The sequence below is a fragment of the Siniperca chuatsi genome, linkage group LG22 (assembly GCF_020085105.1).
Source record: "Siniperca chuatsi isolate FFG_IHB_CAS linkage group LG22, ASM2008510v1, whole genome shotgun sequence".
Taxonomy (NCBI): domain Eukaryota; kingdom Metazoa; phylum Chordata; class Actinopteri; order Centrarchiformes; family Sinipercidae; genus Siniperca; species Siniperca chuatsi.
The window spans coordinates 12,368,692-12,394,013 of record NC_058063.1 but is presented as its reverse complement, the minus strand read 5'-3'; the positions used below and the strand labels follow the sequence as shown (position 1 = coordinate 12,394,013).

Sequence of the window (25,322 nt, the reverse complement as noted above, 5' to 3'; positions counted from 1 at the left end):
AAGTTGTTGTTGTTGGAGCAGGTGTAGTTGTTGCTGCTGTCGTTGTTGTCGGAGCAGGTGTAGTTCTTGGAGCAGGTGTTGTTGTTGCTGTAGTTGTAGTTGTTGGAGCAGGTGTCGTTGTTGCTATAGTTGTCGCTGTTGTTGCAGTTGTCGTTGTTTGAGCAGGTGTTGTTGTTGTTGTTGTTGGAGCAGTTGTAGTGGTTGCTGCTGTCGTTGTTGTCGGAGCAGGTGTGGTTCTTGGAGCAGGTGTTGTTGCTGTAGTTGTAGTTGTTGGAGCAGGTGTAGTTGATGTTGCTGCTGTCGTTGTTGTCGGAGCAGGCGTTGTTGTTGCTGCTGTTGTTGTTGGAGCAGGTGTTGTTGTTGCCACAGTCGTGGTTTTTGGAACAGGTGTTGTTGTTGCTGTAGTTGTAGATGTTGGAGCAGGTGATGTTGTTGACACAGTTGTCGTTGTCAGTGCAGAAGTAGTTGTTGCTGCACTTGTTGTTGTTGGAGCAGGTGTAGTTGTTGCTGTAGTTGTCGTTGTTGACATACTTGTTGTTGGAGTAGGTGTAGTTGTTGCTGTAGTTGTTGTTGTTGGAGCAGAAGTAGTTGTTGTTGCTGCTGTTGTTGTTGTTGGAGCAGGTGTATTTGTTGCTGCTGTCGTTGTTGTCGGAGAAGGTGTAATTGTTGCTTCAGTTGTTGTTGTTGGAGCAGGTGTAGTTGTTGGAGCAGGTGTTGTTGTTGCTGTAGTTGTAGTTGTTGGAGCAGGTGTAGTTGTTGTAGCAGTCGTTGTCGTTGGAGAAGGTGTAGTTGTTGCCGCAGTTGTCGTTGTCAGATCAGAAGTAGTTGTTGCTGCTGTTGTTGTTGTTGCCGCACTTGTTGTTGCTGGAGCAGGTGTTGTTGTTGCTGCTGTCGTTGTTGTTGGAGCAGGTGTTGTTGTTGATGCAGTTGTTGTTGTTGGAGCAGGTGTAGTTGTTGCTGTCGTTGTCATTGTCAGAGCAGAAGTAGTTGTTGCTGCTGTCGTTGTTGTTGGAGCAGGTGTTGTTGTTGATGCAGTTGTTGTTGTTGATGCAGTTGTTGTTGTTGGAGCAGGTGTAGTTGTTGCTGTCGTTGTCATTGTCAGAGCAGAAGTAGTTGTTGCTGCTGTCGTTGTTGTTGCCACACTTGTTGTTGTTGGAGGAGGTGTAGTTGTTGCTGCTGTCGTTGTTGTCGGAGCAGGTGTAGTTCTTGGAGCAGGTGTTGTTGTTACTGTAGTTGTAGTTGTTGGAGCAGGTGTCGTTGTTGCTATAGTTGTCGCTGTTGTTGCAGTTGTCGTTGTTTGAGCAGGTGTTGTTGTTGTCGTTGTTGGAGCAGTTGTAGTGGTTGCTGCTGTCGTTGTTGTCGGAGCAGGTGTAGATCTTGGAGCAGGTGTTGTTGTTGCTGTAGTTGTCGTTGTTGGAGCAGGTGTCATTGTTGCAGCAGTCGTTGTTGTTGGAGCAGGTGTTGTTGTTGCAGCAGTTGTCGTTGTTGGAGCAGGTGTAGTTGTTGTTGCTGTCGTTGTCGTTGTCAGAGCAGAAGTAGTTGTTGCTGCTGTTGTTGTTGTCGGCGCACTAGTTGTTGTTGGAGCAGGTGTTGTTGTTGCTGTAGTTGTCGTTGTTGGAGCAGGTGTAGTTGTTGCTGCTGTCGTTGTTGTCGGAGCAGGTGTAGTTGTTGCTGCAGTTGTTGTTGTTGGAGCAGGTGTAGATGTTGTTGCTGCTGTTGTTGTTGGACCAGGTGTGTTTGTTGCCGCAGTCATGGTTGTTGGAGCAGGTGTTGTTGTTGCTGTCGTTGTCGTTGTCTGAGCAGGTGTCGTTGTTGCAGCAGTCGTTGTTGTTGGAGCAGGTGTTGTTGTTACTGCAGTTCTCGTTGTTGGAGCAGGTGTAGTTGTTGCAGCAGTCGTTGTTGTTGTAGCAGGTGTTGTTGTTGCCACGGTTGTGGTTGTTGGAACAGGTGTTGTTGTTGCTGTAGTTGTCGTTGTTGGAGCAGGTGTCGTTGTTGCAGCAGTCGTTGTTGTTGGAGCAGGTGTTGTTGTTGCAGCAGTTGTCGTTGTTGGAGCAGGTGTAGTTGTTGTTGCTGTCGTTGTCGTTGTCAGAGCAGAAGTAGTTGTTGCTGCTGTCGTTGTTGTCGGAGCAGGTGTAGTTCTTGGAGCAGGTGTTGTTGTTGCTGTAGTTGTCGTTGGTGGAGCAGGTGTCATTGTTGCAGCAGTCGTTGTTGTTGGAGCAGGTGTTGTTGTTGCAGCAGTTGTCGTTGTTGGAGCAGGTGTAGTTGTTGTTGCTGTCGTTGTCGTTGTCAGAGCAGAAGTAGTTGTTGCTGCTGTCGTTGTCGGCGCACTAGTTGTTGTTGGAGCAGGTGTTGTTGTTGCTGTAGTTGTCGTTGTTGGAGCAGGTGTAGTTGTTGCTGCTGTCGTTGTTGTCGGAGCAGGTGTTGTTGTTGATGAAGTTGTTGTTGTTGGAGCAGGTGTAGTTGTAGCTGCTGTCGTTGTTGTCGGAGAAGGTGTAGTTGTTGCTGCAGTTGTTGTTGTTGGAGCAGGTGTAGATGTTGTTGCTGCTGTTGTTGTTGGACCAGGTGTTGTTGTTGCCGCAGTCGTGGTTGTTGGAGCAGGTGTTGTTGTTGCTGTCGTTGTCGTTGTCTGAGCAGGTGTCGTTGTTGCAGCAGTCGTTGTTGTTGGAGCAGGTGTTGTTGTTACTGCAGTTCTCGTTGTTGGAGCAGGTGTAGTTGTTGCAGCAGTCGTTGTTGTTGTAGCAGGTGTTGTTGTTGCCACGGTCGTGGTTGTTGGAACAGGTGTTGTTGTTGCTGTAGTTGTCGTTGTTGGAGCAGGTGTCGTTGTTGCAGCAGTCGTCGTTGTTAGAGCAGGTGTTGTTGTTGCAGCAGTTGTCGTTGTTGGAGCAGGTGTAGTTGTTGTTGCTGTCGTTGTCGTTGTCAGAGCAGAAGTAGTTGTTGCTGCTGTTGTTGTTGTCGGAGCAGGTGTAGTGGTTTTTGCAGTCGTTGTTGTTGGAGCAGGTGTCATTGTGGCTATAGTTGTCGTTGCTGCATTTGTCGTTGTTGGAGCAGGTGTAGTTGTTGCTGTAGTTGTTGTTGTCGGAGCAGATGAAGTTGTTGTTGCTGCTGTTGTTGTTGGAGCAGGTGTAGTTGTTGCTGCTGTCGTTGTTGTTGGAGCAGGTGTTATTGTTGATGACGTTGTTGTTGTTGAAGTAGGTGTAGCTGTAGCTGCTGTCGTTGTAGTCGGAGAAGGTGTAGTTGTTGCTGCAGTTGTTGTTGCTGGAGCAGGTGTAGTTGTTGTTGCTGCTGTTGTTGTTGGAGCAGGTGTTGTTGTTGCCACAGTCGTGGTTGTTGGAGCAGGTGTTGTTGTTGCTGTAGTTGTCGTTGTTGGAGCAGGTGTTGTTGTTGCAGCGGTTGTCGTTGTTGGAGCAGGTGTAGTTGTTGTTGCTGTCGTTGTCGTTGTCAGAGTAGAAGTAGTTGTTGCTGCTGTTGTTGTTGTCGGCGCACCAGTTGTTGTTGGAGCAGGTGTTGTTGTTGCTGTAGTTGTTGTTGTTGGAGTAGGTGTAGTTGTTGTTGCCACACTTGTTGTTGTTGGAGCAGGTGTTGTTGTTGCTGTAGTTGTCGTTGTTGGAGCAGGTGTCGTTGTTGCAGCAGTCGTTGTTGTTGGAGCAGGTGTTGTTGTTGCAGCAGTTGTCGTTGTTGGAGCAGGTGTAGTTGTTGTTGCTGTCGTTGTCGTTGTCAGAGCAGAAGTAGTTGTTGCTGCTGTTGTTGTTGTCGGCGCACTAGTTGTTGTTGGAGCAAGTGTTGTTGTTGCTGTAGTTGTCGTTGTTGGAGCAGGTGTAGTTGTTGCTGCTGTCGTTGTTGTCGGAGCAGGTGTTGTTGTTGATGAAGTTGTTGTTGTTGGAGCAGGTGTAGATGTTGTTGCTGCTGTTGTTGTTGGACCAGGTGTTGTTGTTGCCGCAGTCGTGGTTGTTGGAGCAGGTGTAGTGGTTGCTGTCGTTGTCGTTGTCTGAGCAGGTGTCGTTGTTGCAGCAGTCGTTGTTGTTGGAGCAGGTGTTGTTGTTACTGCAGTTCTCGTTGTTGGAGCAGGTGTAGTTGTTGCAGCAGTCGTTGTTGTTGGACCAGGTGTTGTTGTTGCCGCAGTCGTGGTTGTTGGAGCAGGTGTTGTTGTTGCTGTCGTTGTCGTTGTCTGAGCAGGTGTCGTTGTTGCAGCAGTCGTCGTTGTTGTTGGAGCAGGTGTTGTTGTTACTGCAGTTCTCGTTGTTGGAGCAGGTGTAGTTGTTGCAGCAGTCGTTGTTGTTGTTGTAGCAGGTGTTGTTGTTGCCACGGTCGGGTTGTTGGAACAGGTGTTGTTGTTGCTGTAGTTGTCGTTGTTGTTGAGCAGGTGTTGTTTGTTGCAGGTTTGTTGCAGGAGCAGGTGTGTTGTTGTTGTTAGAGCAGGTGTTGTTGTTGGAGCAGTTGTGTTGTTGTTGGAGCAGGTGTGGAGTTGTTGTTGCTGTCGTTGTCGTTGTCAGAGCAGAAGTAGTTGTTGCTGTAGTTGTTGTTGTCGGAGCAGGTGTAGTGGTTGCTGCAGTCGTTGTTGTTGGAGCAGGTGTCATTGTGGCTATAGTTGTCGTTGCTGCATTTGTCGTTGTTGGAGCAGGTGTAGTTGTTGCTGTAGTTGTTGTTGTTGGAGCAGAAGAAGTTGTTGTTGCTGCTGTTGTTGTTGGAGCAGGTGTAGTTGTTGCTGCTGTCGTTGTTGTTGGAGCAGGTGTTGTTGTTGATGACGTTGTTGTTGTTGAAGTAGGTGTAGTTGTAGCTGCTGTCGTTGTTGTCGGAGAAGGTGTAGTTGTTGCTGCAGTTGTTGTTGCTGGAGCAGGTGTAGTTGTTGTTGCTGCTGTTGTTGTTGGAGCAGGTGTTGTTGTTGCCACAGTCGTGGTTGTTGGAGCAGGTGTTGTTGTTGCTGTAGTTGTCGTTGTTGGAGCAGGTGTTGTTGTTGCAGCGGTTGTCGTTGTTGGAGCAGGTGTAGTTGTTGTTGCTGTCGTTGTCGTTGTCAGAGTAGAAGTAGTTGTTGCTGCTGTTGTTGTTGTTGTCGGCGCACCAGTTGTTGTTGGAGCAGGTGTTGTTGTTGCTGTAGTTGTTGTTGTTGAGTAGTGTGTAGTTGTTGTTGCCACACTTGTTGTTGTTGGAGCAGGTGTTGTTGTTGCTGTAGTTGTCGTTGTTGGAGCAGGTGTCGTTGTTGCAGCAGTCGTTGTTGTTGGAGCAGGTGTTGTTGTTGCAGCAGTTGTCGTTGTTGGAGCAGGTGTAGTTGTTGTTGCTGTGCTGTCGTTGTGTCGTTGTCAGAGCAGAAGTAGTTGTTGCTGCTGTTGTTGTTGTCGGCGCACTAGTTGTTGTTGGAGCAAGTGTTGTTGTTGCTGTAGTTGTCGTTGTTGGAGCAGGTGTAGTGGTTGCTGCTGTCGTTGTTGTCGGAGCAGGTGTTGTTGTTGATGAAGTTGTTGTTGTTGGAGCAGGTGTAGATGTTGTTGCTGCTGTTGTTGTTGGACCAGGTGTTGTTGTTGCCGCAGTCGTGGTTGTTGGAGCAGGTGTAGTGGTTGCTGTCGTTGTCGTTGTCTGAGCAGGTGTCGTTGTTGCAGCAGTCGTTGTTGTTGGAGCAGGTGTTGTTGTTACTGCAGTTCTCGTTGTTGTTGGAGCAGGTGTAGTTGTTGCAGCAGCAGTCGTTGTTGTTGTTGTAGCAGGTGTTGTTTTGACACGGTCGTGGTTGTTGGAACAGGTGTTGTTGTTGCTGTAGTTGTCGTTGTTGGAGCAGGTGTCGTTGTTGGAGCAGGTGTCGTTGTTGCAGCAGTCGTTGTTGTTGGAGCAGGTGTTGTTGCTGCAGCAGTTGTCGTTGTTGGAGCAGGTGTAGTTGTTGTTGCTGTCGTTGTCGTTGTCAGAGCAGAAGTAGTTGTTGCTGCTGTTGTTGTTGTCGGAGCAGGTGTAGTGATTGCTGTAGTCGTTGTTGTTCGTGCAGGTGTCATTGTGGCTATAGTTGTCGTTGCTGCATTTGTCGTTGTTGGAGCAGGTGTAGTTGTTGCTGTAGTTGTTGTTGTCGGAGCAGGTGAAGTTGTTGTTGCTGCTGTTGTTGTTGGAGTAGGTGTAGTTGTTGCTGCTGTCGTTGTTGTTGGAGCAGGTGTTGTTGTTGCTGTCGTTGTCGTTGTTGGAGCAGGTGTAGTTGTTGCAGCAGTCGTTGTTGTTGTAGCAGGTGTTGTTGTTGCCACGGTCGTGGTTGGAGCAGGTGTTGTTGTTGCAGCAGTTGTCGTTGATGGAGCAGGTGTAGTTGTTGCTGCTGTTGTTGTTGTCGGAGCAGGTGTAGTTGTTGCTGCTGTCGTTGTTGTTGGAGCAGGTGTTGTTGTTGATGACGTTGTTGTTGTTGAAGTAGGTGTAGCTGTAGCTGCTGTCGTTGTAGTCGGAGAAGGTGTAGTTGTTGCTGCAGTTGTTGTTGCTGGAGCAGGTGTAGTTGTTGTTGCTGCTGTTGTTGTTGGAGCAGGTGTTGTTGTTGCCACAGTCGTGGTTGTTGGAGCAGGTGTTGTTGTTGCTGTAGTTGTCGTTGTTGGAGCAGGTGTCGTTGTTGCAGCAGTCGTTGTTGTTGGAGCAGGTGTTGTTGTTGCAGCGGTTGTCGTTGTTGGAGCAGGTGTAGTTGTTGTTGCTGTCGTTGTCGTTGTCAGAGTAGAAGTTGTTGTTGCTGCTGTTGTTGTTGTCGGCGCACTAGTTGTTGTTGGAGCAGGTGTTGTTGTTGCTGTAGTTGTTGTTGTTGGAGTAGGTGTAGTTGTTGTTGCCACACTTGTTGTTGTTGGAGCAGGTGTTGTTGTTGCTGTAGTTGTCGTTGTTGGAGCAGGTGTCGTTGTTGCAGCAGTCGTTGTTGTTGGAGTAGTTGTCGTTGTTGGAGCAGGTGTCGTTGTTGCAGCAGTCGTTGTTGGAGCAGGTGTTGTTGTTGCAGCAGTTGTTGTTGATGGAGCAGGTGTAGTTGTTGCTGCTGTTGTTGTTGTCGGAGCAGGTGTAGTTGTTGCTGCTGTCGTTGTTGTTGGAGCAGGTGTTGTTGTTGATGACGTTGTTGTTGTTGAAGTAGGTGTAGCTGTAGCTGCTGTCGTTGTAGCCGGAGAAGGTGTAGTTGTTGCTGCAGTTGTTGTTGCTGGAGCAGGTGTAGTTGTTGTTGCTGCTGTTGTTGTTGGAGCAGGTGTTGTTGTTGCCACAGTCGTGGTTGTTGGAGCAGGTGTTGTTGTTGCTGTAGTTGTTGTTGTTGGAGCAGGTGTAGTTGTTGTTGCTGCTGTCGTTGTTGGAGCAGGTGTAGTTGTTGCTGTAGTTGTTGTTGTTGGAGCAGGTGTAGTTGTTGTTGCTGCTGTTGTTGTTGGAGCAGGTGTTGTTGTTGCCGCAGTCGTGGTTGTTGGAGCAGGTGTTGTTGTTGCTGTAGTTCTCGTTGTTGGAGCAGGTGTCGTTGTTGCAGCAGTCGTTGTTGTTGGAGCAGGTGTTGTTGTTGCAGCAGTTGTCGTTGTTGGAGCAGGTGTAGTTGTTGTTGCTGTCGTTGTCGTTGTCAGAGCAGAAGTAGTTGTTGCTGTACTTGTTGTTGTCGGCACACTAGTTGTTGTTGGAGCAGGTGTTGTTGCTGTAGTTGTTGTTGTTGGAGTAGGTGTAGTTGTTGTTGCCACACTTGTTGTTGTTGGAGCAGGTGTTGTTGTTGCTGTAGTTCTCGTTGTTGGAGCAGGTGTCGTTGTTGCAGCAGTCGTTGTTGTTGGAGCAGGTGTTGTTGTTGCAGCAGTTGTCGTTGTTGGAGCAGGTGTAGTTGTTGTTGCTGTCGTTGTCGTTGTCAGAGCAGAAGTAGTTGTTGCTGGTGTTGTTGTTGTCGGCGCACTAGTGGTTGTTGGAGCAGGTGTTGTTGTTGCTGTAGTTGTCGTTGTTGGAGCAGGTGTAGTTGTTGTTGACACACTTGTTGTTGGAGCAGGTGTTATTGTTGCTGTAGTTCTCGTTGTTGGAGCAGGTGTCGTTGTTGCAGCAGTCGTTGTTGTTGGAGCAGGTGTTGTTGTTGCAGCAGTTGTCGTTGTTGGAGCAGGTGTAGTTGTTGCTGTCGTTGTCGTTATCAGAGCAGAAGTAGTTGTTGCTGCTGTCGTTATTGCAGCAGTCGTTGTTGTTGGAGCAGGTGTTGTTGTTGCTGTAGTTGTCGTTGTTGGAGCAGGTGTAGTTGTTGCTGCTGTCGTTGTTGTCGGAGCAGGTGTTGTTGTTGATGAAGTTGTTGTTGTTGAAGCAGGTGTAGTTGTAGCTGCTGTCGATGTTGTCGGAGAAGGTGTAGTTGTTGCTGCAGTTGTTGTTGTTGGAGCAGGTGTAGATGTTGTTGCTGCTGTTGTTGTTGGACCAGGTGTTGTTGTTGCCGCAGTCGTGGTTGTTGGAGCAGGTGTTGTTGTTACTGCAGTTCTCGTTGTTGGAGCAGGTGTAGTTGTTGCAGCAGTCGTTGTTGTTGTAGCAGGTGTTGTTGTTGCCACGGTCGTGGTTGTTGGAGCAGGTGTTGTTGCTGTAGTTGTCGTTGTTGACATACTTGTTGTTGGAGTAGGTGTAGTTGTTGCTGTAGTTGTTGTTGTTGGAGCAGAAGTAGTTGTTGTTGCTGCTGTCGTTGTTGTCGGAGAAGGTGTAGTTGTTGCTTCAGTTGTTGTAGCAGGTGTAGTTGTTGTTGCTGTTGTTGTTGTTGGAGCAGGTGTAATTGTTGCTGCTGTTGTTGTTGTCGGACCAGGTATTGTTGTTGCTGCTGTTGTTGTTGGAGCAGTTGTAGTTGTTGCTGCTGTCGTTGTTGTCGGAGCAGGTGTAGTTGTTGCTGCACTTGTTGTTGTTGGAGCAGGTGTAGTTGTTGTTGCTGCTGTTGTTGTTGGAGCAGGTGTTGTTGTTGCCGCAGTCGTGGTTGTTGGAGCAGGTGTTGTTGTTGCTGTCGTTGTCAGAGCAGAAGTAGTTGTTGTTGCTGCTGTTGTTGTTGGAGCAGGTGTAGTTGTTGCTGCTGTCGTTGTTGTCGGAGCAGGTGTAGTTGTTGCTGCACTTGTTGTTGTTGGAGCAGGTGTAGTTGTTGTTGCTGCTGTTGTTGTTGGAGCAGGTGTTGTTGTTGCTGTCGTTGTCACAGCAGAAGTAGTTGTTGCTGCTGTCGGAGCAGGTGTAGTTGTTGCTGCACTTGTTGTTGTTGGAGCAGGTGTAGTTGTTCTTGCTGCTGTCGTTGTTGGAGCAGGTGTTGTTGTTGCCGCAGTCGTTGTTGTTGGAGCAGGTGTTGTTGTTGCCGCAGTTGTCTTTGTCAGATCAGAAGTAGTTGTTGCTGCTGTTGTTGTTTTTGCCGCACTTGTTGTTGCTGGAGCAGGTGTAGTTGTTGTTGCTGTCATTGTTGTTGTTAGAGCAGAAGTAGTTGTTGCTGCTGTCGTTGTTGTTGCCACACTTGTTGTTGTTGTAGGAGGTGTTGTTGTTGCCGCAGTCGTGGTTGTTGGATCAGGTGTTGTTGTTGCTGTAGTTGTCGTTGTCTGAGCAGGTGTAGTTGTTGCAGCAGTCGTTGTTGTTGGAGCAGGTGTTGTTGTTGCCGCAGTCGTGGTTGTTGGAGCAGGTGTTGTTGTTGCTGTAGTTGTCGTTGTCTGAGCAGGTGTTGTTGTTGTAGCAGTCGTTGTTGTTGGAGCAGGTGTTGTTGTTGCCGCAGTTGTCGTTGTCAGATCAGAAGTAGTTGTTGCTGCTGTTGTTGTTTTTGCCGCACTTGTTGTTGCTGGAGCAGGTGTAGTTGTTGTTGCTGTCATTGTCGTTGTCAGAGCAGAAGTAGTTGTTGCTGCTGTCGTTGTTGTTGACACACTTGTTGTTGTTGGAGGAGGTTTAGTTGTTGCTGTATTTGTTGTTGTTGGAGCAGGTGTAGTGGTTGCTGCTGTAGTTGTTGTTGCCACACTTGTTGTTGTTGGAGGAGGTGTAGTTGTTGCTGTATTTGTTGTTGTTGGAGCAGGTGTAGTTGTTGCCGCAGTTGTCGTTGTCGGAGCAGGTGTTGTTGTTGCTGCAGTTGTCGTTGTCGGAGCAGGTGTTGTTGTTGCCGCAGTCGTTGTTGTTGGAGCAGGTGTAGTTGTTGAGGCAGTTGTCGTTGTTGTCGGAGCAGGTGCAGTTGTTGCCGCATTTTTCGTTGTTGTTGGAGCAGGTGTAGTTGTTGCCGCAGTCGTTGTTGTTGGAGCAGGTGTTGTTGTTGTCGCTGTCGTGGTTGTTGGAGCAGGTGTTGTTGTTGAGGCAGTTGTCGTTGTCGGAGCAGGTGTTGTTGTTGCCGCAGTCGTTGTTGTTGGAGCAGGTGTAGTTGTTGCCGCAGTTGTCGTTGTCGGAGCAGTTGTTGTTGTTGAAGCAGTCGTTGTTGTTGGAGCAGGTGTAGTTGTTGAGGCAGTTGTCGTTGTTGTCGGAGCAGGTGTAGTTGTTGCCGCAGTCGTTGTTGTTGGAGCAGGTGTTGTTGTTGTCGCTGTCGATGTTTTTGGATCAGGTATTGTTGTTGTGGCAGTTGTCGTTGTTGTTGGAGCAGGTGTAGTTGTTGCCGCAGTTGTCGTTGTCTGAGCATGGGTTGTTGTTGAGGCAGTTGTAGTTGTTGGAGCAGGTGTAGTTGTTACCACAGTTGTTGTTGTTGGAGCAGGTGTAGTTGTTGCTGTTGTCGTTGTTGGAGCATTTGTAGCAGCTTGTGCAGCTGCTCGTCTCGTTGCCACATCCATAGCAACTATTGTCAATGAACAAAACGTGGAACAATTCATTCCAAAATGGCCAATTTTTCACTTCCTATTCCTATTCCTATTAAGAATACCCTCATGTAATGTTATACATCTGCTACAATACACAATGTTATATTTTAAAAACTTTTCTATCACTGTTCTAAAGTAGTGTAAAGGGTACATTAAACTCTTTGTAACTATGAATACAAAGCTTTTGCTTCACAGTACGATATCAGGTTGTATCAAGTCACTCAAGTCACTCATCCGGTTTAACATCACTTAGCTTACCTATTAGAATCAGGAAAATTGATATGTTTCGTCCAACACCCATCTTGTTTGCCTTTGAATCTATAAAATCAAACAATACAGAGACTTATTCACAGAAGCAGCATGTGTAACCATTTTTCACTACAGTTACTGGCTACCATAATCATTACTTTGTCAATGTTGTTAATGTTGGAGTCCATGAGAGAATACAATGTATTTAGAAAATCTTTAATAGATGAAACAATATGTACAACAATCAAAACTTTACCTGAATTTATTTTTCCACAAGAGTTTTAAATGAAAAAGAGGTCTTTAAAAAAGAACTTAATTCCTCTGAGTTTACAGTATTCAATCTGCAAAAGATTGAATTCATTACAGGAGTACTAGTAGCCTTTATAACTCAATGTACAAAAAACATCCAGAGGTAAAAGGTTTGATGCAAATAACTATTATTAAACAGTATGTTTCCCCCTCCATAATAATCTGTATCCTGAACCATATACTGTGTATTTTACTCTGTGAAATGACTGTGATAAAATGCAACTTTCACTCCTTTGAAACTAATCTATATTATTATATTTTACAACATTTGAATGAATGTGGTATATTGGCAAAATACAGTAATTGTAATAAAATCACTGAAGTTGATGTCAGGTGTCAGAATTTATTGCTAAAAGTAAATCCCTGCCTGACAAATTCCACCTGTGTCTTCACATCTCACTGAGAAATATGTTTGCTTCCCATATTCATGTATTAAGTTTCTATTTTCTTTACACTCCATTTGTCCATTAGCTCTTATCCAGGTCAGAGCTGATGGAATATACATGTCTACATGCACTACCTCAACAAGCAGAGTACTTGAACAGGCAGGTGTACTGAGTGAGGAAACCGCTTGTTAACTGATTTTCTCTAGAGAGTCCTATAAGAACCAATACTTTATCACATGTTTATTTTTTCTAAAATGTTATACTTTTTTATTTATTTATCTGAATTTAATAATAGCATGCTGGTGTGTTTGCATTGAAAACATTGCATTTTCACCATGCTGCAAAAAGAGAGGTTGAAAAAGATGGGGACAAAATTACACTGTGTTTTAAATTCTTCAGCAAAAGAAACTGTTACTAACTAAATGTTACTAACTTTATGTGACAATCACTTATCACTTTAAATATGTGATAATGACACAATTCATAATGAAATAGAAATGCATGAACATTTCCTAAAATTAGGACAGAGGTTATTAATAGAATTTATTGGTACAACAAATAACTAAACACACAACTATTAAACAGATACACAAGTATACACACACATATAATGTACAAAAGCATACATATAGACTAAAAATGTACTTACCCAAAATGAAAGGATGAAGTTATAAATTCCCCCTTTTCTATCTGTTTGTTTAAAACTATTTCAGTGTCTTTTAATTCTTTCCAGTTCTCATGTGACAGTCTACATCTATTAAGGCCTTTATATATCGGAACAGAACAAAGGCTAATGACATGACGTGTATGTGATACATTTTTCAGAAATGTTGTGACGCCTTAGTGATGAACAAAACCAAATCACTAAACACAGGATTTCTGATCTGTCATTGTCTTGGCTCAGTACTATGGCATACTCCCTTCTTTTGTCCTGTGAGACATGTTGCTGGTGCATTCCACCTATGGGAATAGTTGAAACAAGTTCCACAAGTTGACAGGTTAGGACAATAGAGAGTTCTAGTGAGGTGGTAATAGAGCAGGAAGAAATGCAAGAAAATGAAAAAAAAAATGTGATTATGGAATTGCATATTCAAACATATTGTAAGAATATTCTACAATGCTCTTTATATGGATACAGAAAAGAAAATCATATCAGTTTAATGTCCTCATATTCCCTTTGAGTAAGTGCAAATCCATGACATCAATATGATTCAGTTTGAAATCAGTATATTTAATAAATGGTGAATGTCTACCTGTATTTTTTTGGAAAATACAGAATTTTCAAAGGTTTTTTTGTAGCATATTGTAATAAATACAAGTAAACTGCAGCTGCTTTTACAGGGTTTCTGCTAGGTCATCCAGTTAAATTTAAAAAATGTAATACCTTTTTAATACCCCACACGATCAAAGAGGCCAAAGTATGAAAGTATGATGGAAAACCAGTAGGGACGATACAGCCTAAAATGATTTGTTATTATATCACATTTTTTAGTACTTCCCAACAGTATATATGAATAATTCTCAATGATATAATTAAAAAAATAAATGAATACAACATGGACCCGAATAAGCGGCATAACAATGGATGAATGAATTAAGCAATGAAAAATTATGAATTTATTCAAGTTTATTTAAGTTTTTTGACACTTACCCATTATGAGTCATTGAGCTTCCTAGCTACTGTAGCTAGCAGCATAATAAATATGCAGTGACAATCCTGTTGTTCTATTTTTAAGTTTTTATTGTCAGGATGCATAGCTTTTAGTTTCAGTGACATCTTTGCCTACATGGTCTATCCCTGTGTTGTTTTTGTATTGCACCTCCTAGAGATCACCTGTCAATCAAACATTGTTGATGATCCTTTGACTTACTTATTAAATCATAGCAGATTAGTTTTGTCTAGTACTTTTAAAACTATATCAATTCTGCTGAACAGAAAAAAAGCTCAAGATGCAATGATGCAGCCAAAATTTTTATATAATGTGGGTTTGCTCCTCCCTCACTCGAAGGTCATTGTATTGCAGGTTTTCAAAATCAAGACATAAAGCAATAATCATCTGACTCAAATATAACCACAGAAGAGATGCAGCAAATTTGAAACATGACCTTACAGTAGGTCTACATAAAATATATTCACATACAGGACTGGACTGTATGGGACTATATTCAAATGATAATGTAAACTTGAAAATGTAATTCCACAATATCATAATTTTACACTTATGTTATTTGAGTAAAAATGAAAATGCAATAATCCAATTTTCATATACTTGTATGGGCATTCTCTGACCATATTAAAATGAAAATGCTGAGATTGAATGTTTGATTTAACTTTTATAACTTTATTCACTGATCTTGGTGAAACTGGATGATGATACTTTGTCAGATCGAGTCTGAAATGTTTCTTGCATCACAGCAGCTGCATTTGCAACATCAAATCATATTTTAGGATTAAGTTATTTTCTGTTTTTTCCTCTGATGTCCTCCAGCTGCTCTGCCGCTGAGAGGAGAAGGTTCTCAGGGCCGACATGGAATACAGCATTAAAGTGATTTACAGCAGCTCCGACCAGGACTTTGACGACGAAAACACGGCGAGTTCAGGAGGGGCGTCAAGCGGTAGAGAGAGAGAGAGAGAGAGAGAGAGAGAGAGAGAGGTCAGGCATCAGTTAATGCCCTCTCACTCTTTAAGTGAGTTTTTTGGGTTTTGTGCACGATTTTATAACCTAAATGCAGAACACAAGGAAGTGGTATGTGGATGAGGTAACAACCGTTTTTATTATAAACTGCAAGCAAACAGTGGGGGATCTGAGCTCTTCCAGAGCGACAAGGCCCCGGGGACGGAGACGAGGAGTGTAGGTTCCGGCTTGGCTGGAGTAGCGTGGCAGGCAGAACAGGACGGGCAGCTGGCTTGTGTAGCATGGCAGACAGCGGTCAAAACAGAGAAGTCCAAAGGCAAACGCATCCGACAGGGAGCAGGCCCAATACAAAAATCCACAATACAGACATGTTCCAAGAAAACAAGGAGTCAGTCCGACAAAACTTACAGGGAACAAAATCCAGGATGCGTGACACGGAAACAAAGCACAACCAAAATGCACATTACAAAGGCAACAACCCGACAATGAATAAAGGAAATAACAGACTAAATACACTGAGATAAAGGAGACAACGAGACACAGGTGCAAACAATCAAGGTGGGGCCCGGCCAACACTCAAAACTGGAGGGAAAGCAAACAAAGACAGGAAGTAAAACGACAAGACACACGAGGAGAGGAGCACGCTACAAAATAAAACAGGAAACAGGACAAAACCTCTAACTATGACAATTTGTTAATGTCCATTATTTTGTAACATACCGTCCAGTCTTTCCCTTTCTGGCCTGCAACTGTCTCCCCCAAGTATTTGTTTACAAGCCACTTCTTGAAGCAGACAGAAAAGAAATACAGATAGACAGTACCTTATTATCAAATATGGTCTAAAAGATTTATCAGTCCATGTGAGCATGACCAGGGCTTCATACAAGGGAAATATGATACATTGGTTTTGTTACATGTGTATATGTGTTTGTAAAAGTGAATCATTTTTAGTTTTATCTTTCACTTAAGTCTAAATGTCCACTTTAAGCAATTTGATAAATGAGCCCTGGTGTCTGCAGAAAGCAGTTACCCTGTTTCTTAAGTGCATGTGAATGCAGTGACACTTCTGTCACAACAGGACAAAGACAATTTTAATTCTCTATAGCAAATAACAAATAATCCAGCCCTTGACATGCCACAAAGAGCATGTGGGTACTGCTGCCAAGAATGCTGCAGAGGGAGGGGGACTCCCTCTCCCCCACTCTCTCTCTCCTCCGCCCACCTAAAACCTCTTACATTTACGGCGAGACGAGGTTGCATTTTCACTTATACCAGTTTCTTAAATATGGGCCTTGATAGTTATTTCAAGAATATGTGAGTAATATTTGTGTTGCACTTACTTTGTACGGTCTTCTTTGGGCTCGGGGATACAGGATCTGTGACAGTTAGAGAGAGAACAAGCACATCACAAATATGAGAGATGATGGGAAAATATGACAACAGAGATTATGCATCGCAAACCTTGTTCTAACATCACAGCTGAAGCACTCAAACAAGACTTATAGGCTTCCCCAATCTCCCATCCAGAATGTGCTGAAATTTGGATTTGCTATTCCTTGAATTTTAATATTTTGTCTTTATTTCCTGGTTCAAACGTCAATTTCTGGACTGTTGACAAGTGTTTCATCACAAAATGGTAAATGGACTGCACTTATATATCGCTTTTCTACCTTAACAAAGTGCTTTACAATTGGCCTCTCATTCACCCGTTCACACAACGATGGCGACAGAGCTGTCATGCATCGGGAGCAACTTAGGGTTCAGTGTTTTGCCCAAGGACACTTCGCCATGTGGACAGAAGGAGCCGGTGATTGAACTGCCAACCCAGAGATTAGTGGGCGACCCGCTCAATCTCCTGAGACACAGCAGACCAAGAAAGGAAAGTTTCTAAAGTGGAACATTATACATTTACCCCCGGAAGTATTTCCAGCATTATTTCTAGTTAACAGGGATGCCATATAGTTTCAGCCAGCCAACAGCTTCGAGACAGATGTGACAGACCAGATGATCATTAGCTGCTACTATGGGGCCATGACAAGAAGGGGTAGTATCACACTATCACCTTTGAGCACTTTTATCATCTTGTGTTGATGTGAAACGGATGCTGAGTGGAGTTGCTGTACCCCTCAGACAAAGCAGGTTCCTATTGTAAGGAAAAGGCTTGTACCACTTAGCTGAGCGAGTACATATACAGACGGGGGACAAATTTAAAGGAACAACCTGAATAAAATCAGATACTTCCGTGCACCAGGGCTCACTGAATGGTTTGGTGAGTATGAAAGTGATATGAATAAAATGCTCCGGCCTTCACAGTCACCAGATCTCAACCCAGTTTCACACCTATGGAAGATTTTGGACCAATGTGTAAGACAATGCTCTCCACCACCATGTCCACAAGACCAGATGATATAATATAAACTTTCATCTTCAAATCTTCAAAGTCTGTGACTGTCTCTGATGCTATATGTCCTTATGTTTGTTTTTCTTTCTATCTGCTGTACTCAGGTCTCTCTTGATCTCAATGAGATTACCTGATTAAATAAAGGTTGTTTATAAATGAGAGAATATCATCATCCCTCCAGCAGAGTTCCACAGACTCTTCCTTCCTTCCACAAGGCAAGGAGCACTGAAGCTGTTCTGGTGGCTCGTGGTAGCCTGAGTCCATACTAAGCCACTTCGTGTTGCTTTTTCCTTTAATTCTTCACCCATCTGTACATTTCAGTGCACTGCGCGGTATAGGAAAGTAGTCAAGCCTATGAAATCATGTTATGGGGTAAAGTTTGTACAAAATAGATCATTGATCATTAGCTGTGAAACTAGAGGACAATTAAACATTAGAGGGCAAGGACTAAGCATTAGAACATAGAGAATGTGTGACTAAATTACAAAAATAAAGGAAGTGGTGGCAGAAAGAAGCAGAATTGTATGTGCTTAAGAAATTTGTGATTATCAGTCTGTCAGAAATTAACCATGACAAATTCCATTTTTGTTTAAATGGCATTATCAGAGGTCAGGGAGAATGAGGGAAAAATCTGTCCTCACCACTGCACTTAACGATATGGAGTTCAGTGTCTGCAGCAGATTTTGCTGCAACTTTATGTTCAGCTTATTTTCAGCCTCAACTGCTGCTCTGTTGGGCAGAGTGGAGACTGTGTCTTCCTTATTTTTCTCTCATGTAGTAGGGCCAAGAGGTTGTTGTTTTTTGCTTCTTCTGCTGCTTTTTTCTGACTGGTCTGGAAACATTGATAAAAGCATAATTAGGGATTAGTGTAATACAAAACTCACATACAAAGAAAAACAAACAAACAAAGCAATGTGAAAGCAATGTATGGTTATTGGATGGATTAATACCGTGAGTGGAGTCTGATATGGGCATGTGTATGGTCAGAAATGTGATAAGGCTTTGCAGTACACAAATAGTTTCTAGATTACATGTTTTATCGATATTGGAGCCTTCTGTGTGTTTTGTTTTATTTTTCACTTTAATCTTTCTATTTTTCACACACACACACTGTATATACGGTGGGTATATATATGTATATACTTAGTATGTATATACTTAGTATGTATATATATAGTATATAGTATAAAGAGCAACAAAGTCCATATTGGGAGTAGGTTGTGGTGGATGAATGGGTCCAACTCAGGACTTTCACCTAGGAGAATGGGATTTATGTCCAGTGTGAAACCAAAAGTCAATGTTGATTTATTATTTTTAGTTATTTTTCCTTTAATTATTATTATTTTCAGTTGATTAGGTTTAGGCAATAAAACCCCTACTTGGTTAGGTTTAGGATAAGATCATGGTTTGGGTTAAAATCACTGACTGTAAAAATAGACTCTATCACAACGTTTGAAAGCCTTTCTTCCAAGCGTGTAGGAGAGTCTATGGTGGCTGCGAAACTTGCGAAAAATGCCAAACGCGAAAGGGCCTCTCTAAAGCCAGTGTTTGGTTTGTCCATTCTGGGCTACTGTATAAAACATGGCGGTGCAACATGGCGGACTCGTTCCCTCTGTAGATATAAAAGACTCATTCTAAGGTAACTAAAGCACAATTCTTATTTTCAGGTGATTATACACTAATGAAAACATATTTATGAATACTAGTCCATTTCTGCCATAGTATGCCAATAGATCACCTTAAATCATACACACTGGACCCATGCAGTAGCCTAATAAAATTTTAACAGGGCAAACAGGAGTAGATCAGAAAACAAGCATCACATATCTGCAGAGGTAGCCTAATTAATAGCTCCCGGTCACTTTTTTTATGTTTACACACACAAACACACACAATGTTGTATTTGCCTTATTTCTTGGCTGTGATATCCCCCCAGGCGTCTATATTTCATCCTGCCTCTGAATATTTATTATGTCTGCTTGCTGTGTAAATTTTGTTTGAGTGGGAAAATGTTATTTACAGCTGAATGTATTTTCTCATAGTGTAGCCTATAATCTTTACCTTCGGGGCATCAGCGGTGCACGTGACATAACATTAGCCTGTGATTGGATGTTTCTTACCGCAATGCTATTTGGGAGTCTGAGTTTTCAGTAATCTCCCTAAGCTTTTATTAAAGCCGGTTGCACTTATTTTATAGTTTATATTAATTAATCAAGTTGTTAGTTGATAAGCCACATTGGAAATGTACATTTTCTTTGTCTTGGCTTCCTCTTGGAGGGTGGGGTGAGGGAGTGGACTGGTCTATTTTTTCCCAGTGCAGCAAGCGAATCTGGCGAGAAAACCCACTGATAACCTATTATAAATTATATGAATTGATATATATATATATATATATGATATAAATGATCGCGGATTGATTGATTTCTCTGCCTCACTCCCTCCTGTTCTCCTGGAGTGACCGCCCCCTCCCCGATGAAATATCAAGATCTGCCCATCCACTATATTTATTAGAAACAGTATCACTGCTGTTTGTGATTGTGTTTTTTAATTGACTTACTTATTCCACATATTTGGAATAAGGCGATCCTTTTAACTTCATCGTTGCAGAAGAAGGGCCTCCCCGCAGAAACACATACAAAGCTTTAAGTTATAAATTCAAGAGGTTATTATAAAAAAGCAGCTCTGTGTGATTTTAAAAGAGCAGAGGAGCAGAATCGCTCGTTGACAGGTGTCACGCCAGGGTAATTACCCACGATAGGAAGTGTGCCCCTGGCCGCGGGAGCGCGCATGCCTTTGGTGAAGGTGGACCTTCAATACTACACTTCGATTTCGCCTGAGTAAATGAAAAATATAACATTATTGTTTAATTTATCGTTTTAGTATTGTTATTTTATCAACAAGGTTTTGCAAAGTAGGCTAACACATGGCTCATCTATCAAAGTAAATGCTTTTATTCTTCTGAATGTGTTATCGAACTATGTATTGCACTGAAAAACGATGGCAATCATATCTTTTTCCTCATAAAGCAACATTTTTTCATGATAATTTGACAATGCTTTAATCGACCAAAGTCGATAACTTGGTCATCCTGTGTTACTCTTTGGGAGCAAGATCCAGACAAGCTGCAACCTTTTATAAGGAAGTTGTCCATTCAAATAATATTTATCATTGTCCATTATTGTGACTGAAGAATATCAGACCACATTTTATGAATAAATTAAGCAAAAATGCAGGGAAATCTAAGGGGTTCACTTACTATTTCTTAGTACTGTATATCAGTTTAGGCTAAATAACAGAAAACCTCCTGTATAACACAATACAGTTGAACAGCACCACAAACTGCAGCCTCCAAAATGATAATAAAGTTGAATCAACACCTCTCTAAAGCAGTTTCAACAATAACTGGGTATTATAACCTTCATGAAGGGAGAGGTTATTGCAGGACTGTTGTATTAGGCTGCATTAGTGTACCTAATAAACTGGCAACTGAGTGTATGACACACTTTGTATTAGTGCTATAATCCAAGTCATCAAGTTGGTAAATGGCTGGTTAACTTTGTACAGTCAGTGGTTGTATGAGGCTCAGCTTTTTAACCCAATTATTGTTTATATTCACCATCCTGTTATTCATGAATCTGTTAATGATGTCCATTTTTTTAAATTTTAGAATGTCAAAATGCAAGTACAAATTACTAACAGTTAAATTACCCCGTGCAAGACTGAAAAGAGGACATTACACATACACAGGCTGTGTATTGCATTCTGCATGTACAAACAAAACCCACTCATAAAAAAATTGTCCCATAGTGTTACTAGAGGTAAAAAAAATTCACAGGGTACCTTTTTAAAATCAAGCTTGAATTAACCTGATCGTATTAGTTCTAAATTAGCTTTATGAAACAGCTTAATCCTGGTTCACAATTTATTCACAACTTGTCCTGCTTTTCTGAGCCTTCATTTTTTTAATGCAGTTTGTTGCATTTGTTGAAATTGTTTTCTAAATGCTTCTCCGTGCCTTCAGGTACTGCCTCTTACTGACAACTGCAGAGAAAATGACGTGAAGTCAGACCAGGTTCAAGCTGCGCAAATGTTGAGGTGAGGGCAGCGCACAGCCAGTTGTGTGACACTGGTTAGTCATACATTTCTGGGTTCACTGTCATTGTATGTAGACACATGCACTCATGAATGTGTGTTCTTTGTTGTTTTGCAGCTCATGTCTTCATCTGGTCACTTTCTCCTTACATCTGAGCTGCACCCAAGTGACATCACCCAACACTTTGATTGTGATTCCTCATCTGAAGGCAGTATTTCTGGAGTTGATTCAGAAATTGAAGATCTTCCAGAAGATGATCCATTCAGACAGACATGTCTTCATACATGGATTCAGTACTAATGTCAGTCTGTTTAATCTGTTAAAGCTCATAAATATTCTCTTTTGGCAAAGAGGTGTTACCCAGATCAAAATATTTGTTCAACGAGGTCTTTAAAAACAACTCGGACATAATGGAGTTCCACTTCAACTGCAACCCTGTGAAATATACATTGGCACGTGAGAAGACATAAAAGACAAAAACATTGCACAGTGTGAAATCTGTAGTGCTCCAATTGAAATATCTTCCTTTAACAGTGCAAGCTTACATACCAATTGCACCTCAAATTCAGGCACTGCTTGAAAACCCTCAGATCCAAAACAGCATGAGCTATAGACACCAAAGGTCACAGAAAGAACACATCATCTCTGACATATATGCTGGTTAAATATATCAAACTTGACTTGTCAAAACCAGGTGGAATTCTGTAAGATCCAAGCAATTTGTCATTTAATTTCAATTCTGACGGCTCACCTGTGTACAAATCTTCCAGTTTTTCAATAAGGCCCATACAGCTACATGTAAACGAGCTCCCTCCCAAAACAAGATTCAGAATGTAGTGCAGCTCTTTGGTTTGGTGCTCAAGAGCCAGTAATGTCCATTTTTCTCAGACCCTTTATTGATCAGGCCAAAACACTGGCATCCAAAGGTGTGTCTTGGAGAAACAGTGAACAGCAAAATTGTTGGACTCTGTTGCTGTGTAGACTCAAAGGCAAGACCAAGTATGCAAAACACCACACAGTTTAATGGATACTTTAGCTGTGGCTTCTATTTACATCCTGGTATTCTAGTAGAGAAACAGGTGAAGTACACTGTCACTGCTACAGAATATCCTAAGAGAGAGGACAAGAAAATGCTGGCAGACATGTAGCAAGCAGTAGCACAAAACAGAAGTGTCAGAGGAGTGAAAGGTCCATCACCACTCATAAACATGCCTTATTTTGATATAGTGTGGGGCTTTGTTCCAGACTATATGCATGCTGTCTTACTTGGTGTCATTAGACAGCTCACAGAGCTTCTTTTGAACAGTGGTGATCAACCCTACTACATTGGTAGTCCCAACACTATGAGGGTGCTATAAAACAGGATCAAGGACATAAAGCCACCACACCTGATAACACGACTACCCAGACCCCTTGCAGAGTTCAAGTATTGGAAAGCCTCAGAGTGGCGAGCATGGCTTCTGTTTTACAGCTTGCCAGCCCTAAACGGTGTGCTTAAACCACGCTATGTTAAGCACCTAGGCCTTCTGGTGTCTGCAGTATTTTTACTTTTGAAAGAGGACGCCCCCTTCCAAGACATCAATAAAGCAGATGACATGCTGTTTTGAGTTTGTTGCAAGGTTTCAGTTGCTGTCTGGGGAAGCATCTATGACATTCAATGTACATCTGCTAACTCACCTTGCAAAATCAGTGAAATTGTAAGGGCCACTCTGGGCCCACTCAGCATTTGTGTTTGAAAATGCAAATGGTGGTCTGTTGAAATAGCTTCACGGAAACAAAGTGTGTAGCTCTGCAGATTGTGAACAGATTCATGTTGCACACAGCAATACCACTCTTCACCACAAGGTATGCAGTTAGTGAGCAAGTGAAAGAGTTCTGTTTGGAATTGACAAATAACCCAAGAGCAAAGAGTTTCACAAATTTTTAAGACACAACTGAATAATTGCAGGGTGACTGAGACAACTGATGACGAGAAAAGTGCCTTAATCTCTGCACAGGAGAACGGTGCATAAAGGACTGGTTTATACCAGTAAAAGCAGTAAAAGACAGTAAAAGACAAAGGGGCTGTTTTGCAAAGCTGAGTGATGGTGTTTATGGGGAAATTCAGAATATCATATTCTTTCCTTCAGAGGGAGTACAGAAATTGCTGTACTTCAAAAAGCTTCATACACATGTATCCTTTCCTTTATCACAAGGTTATGGGTTTGTGTCACATATCAGACTTGTAAGTGGAAGCCTTTTTTCTCCAGTGTGTGTGTCTTATTTCAGTGGACGGGTTAGAGCAGAAATGCATGGTTTTGAAAATAGGTGATCAGACATACATTTGAGACTTTCCAAATGCACATGAGACTAATCTTGAGTGTGTGTGTGTTACTGTGAAGTAAGTCTACACCAGCAGTGTGAAGAGTAAAGAATACCATAAAAATAAATCTCAAATAATATTAGACTTTTTTAAATTGTAATTTATGATAAACAACAATTGCTGAAACAATTACGATATTAATGGGTATGTCCAGCTTCTCAAATGTGAGGATTTGCTGCTTTTGTCATTTATATCATTGTAAATGTAATATATTTGGCTCTGGAAATTGGAATTTGCATTTTTTTTTTACCTTTGTGTAATATTTTATAGAATAAACAGTTAAGTAATTCATCTTAAAATGTTTCTACAGATTTATTAATGAAATTAAATGTGTTACTAAATTGGGGGGAATTGATCTCTTCCTAGTGTGACTACACTGTAAGAAATAAGGTCAAAATCCACAGTCCTGTGCATTTCTGCTCTGTGCAAAAATGCTTTTCTTAAATTCAGCCAAACTAACGTCAGGCCTCTGCAGTCTGATGCAAAGTCTTCTTCAATGACCTGCGGAATCACAAACTGACCTGTTGCATGTTCTGTCTGTGTCAGTACCGTTATCTGACTTTTTAGCTAAACCCAAACAATCAACAGTATTGTGGTTAACAAGTGAGTGAAACCAGCTTCTGAATGATCAGGTGCTCTGCAGTGGAGAGAACAGGTAGCTGTGATAATGCTACCACGCTACCAGTTACCATGTATACAAGATGGCAACAACTGTAGCCTCAAAATACTTATAAGACATAAAAGAATTAAGAATGCATAACAACAATATGATTTAAATTTCCCTCACAAAAACAAAAATCTAATAACTAAAATTTGACTAAAACTAATACACATTCATGACACGTGAATATTTTATTAAGATGGAATTTTAAAATAATGTTTTAAATGTTCTAGTTATAATCGGTTCAAACTAAGGCTGTAAATAATCCCTATGTACACAAAATATTCTGCCTTGACAAGCAGCTTATACCCAACCTGACATCTGGTACTGATATGTGGACAACACTTTTACCAAAGTTCACTGAGCCATTATCAATAGCTTCATCCAACACGTCAATGTAATTACCCAAGACATCAAGTGAACAGAAAGAGGATGGTAAGATGTAAGCTTCTGCTCTTAGACACCTGTGTTCATGTGGAGCCTGACAGGGGCATGTGTAAAGGAAGCGAAGGAAAATTCAGCGCTATACTGTACCTTAAACATCACGTTCGGTGTAAAGGGGCCTTAGAAGTTGCAACTGACATAACAGACAATGACAAACTTTTCCAAAAATGAACCTTACTGCAATGAATGCAACTTTCTGATCGAACATCCTCCAAAATACATTGTCAGAGAATGATTGTAGGAACACTGTTAATGTAATTTATTATACTGTTGCGCAATGTTTGAAGTCTGACTGTGACAGGCCATATTGCCAAAAAGGCCAGAAAATATAGAAGCTTAAGCAGGGATGTATTCATATCACACATGTTAGGTAGCAAGGTAGATGCATAATAATTTTATGTGAATATTGAATGTACTGTATATATTGCTTTGGTAGAGATGCTATCAAGTAATTCCTTTGACTGTGTTGCAAATATATTGTGATAAAAAAAAAAATTATTCCAATCAGATGTTGATGTTCAATGATATTTTCTTTTTTCTTTTAGTTTCACTTCTTTATCTTTTGTAAATGCATTTTTTTATGAAAATGGAGATAATGGTATTTACACTAAATTTATTTACTTCTCCTTGACATTGCTAGCCTAATTTCTATTTTCAATTCTCTTGTATTTTATACTTAAATAAAGAAGTTACACCTACAAGGGTTATGTAAGTACTGGCTGCATAAATATGTACAAAGTAATGAGCTAAAATAGTAATCCAGCTTCACAAGCAATACCAGCACAGCTATGCTGGTCCACCAGCTAAAGCAGCACTAACCAGCATAGACCAGTATGATTTCCAGCTGGATTTTATTGCAGGGAGTGTTCAAAGACATGATTAAAATGAAGTTTTTGTCAGTTGTTGTTATTCAAAAATGCTGCCATGATCCCTAGGACTGCAACTACTGATCGTTTTCATTATCGATTAATCGTTTGGTCTATGGACTAAAATGGAAAAAAGTAGGCTACTTAAATGCCCATCACAAGATCCCAGACCCCGTGGGGACTTCTTAAAAATGCTTGTTTTGTCCCAACAACAGTTCTAA

General features: G+C 41.9%; 1 protein-coding gene and 1 long non-coding RNA gene across 2 annotated transcripts; both read right to left on the bottom strand.

The window, feature by feature from the left end:
• Positions 1-1,544: 1,544 nt before the first annotated feature.
• LOC122870675 (putative mediator of RNA polymerase II transcription subunit 12) lies at positions 1,545-8,936 on the bottom strand (the record flags this gene model as incomplete). The annotated part of the gene is given in 5 exon segments (XM_044185038.1): positions 1,545-1,593; positions 4,502-5,171; positions 6,414-6,637; positions 6,698-7,512; positions 7,970-8,936. Coding segments are annotated over 4 exon segments (2,598 nt in total), but the record flags the coding sequence as incomplete, so codon positions are not given.
• Positions 8,937-10,244: 1,308 nt separating this feature from the next.
• On the bottom strand, positions 10,245-16,577 carry LOC122869899. Its single transcript, XR_006376446.1, has 3 exons — positions 12,288-16,577; positions 10,953-11,012; positions 10,245-10,672 (listed from the first exon to the last, which is right to left on the bottom strand). It is a non-coding gene; the product is annotated as an uncharacterized LOC122869899 (long non-coding RNA).
• Between the last annotated feature and the right edge of the window lie 8,745 nt (positions 16,578-25,322).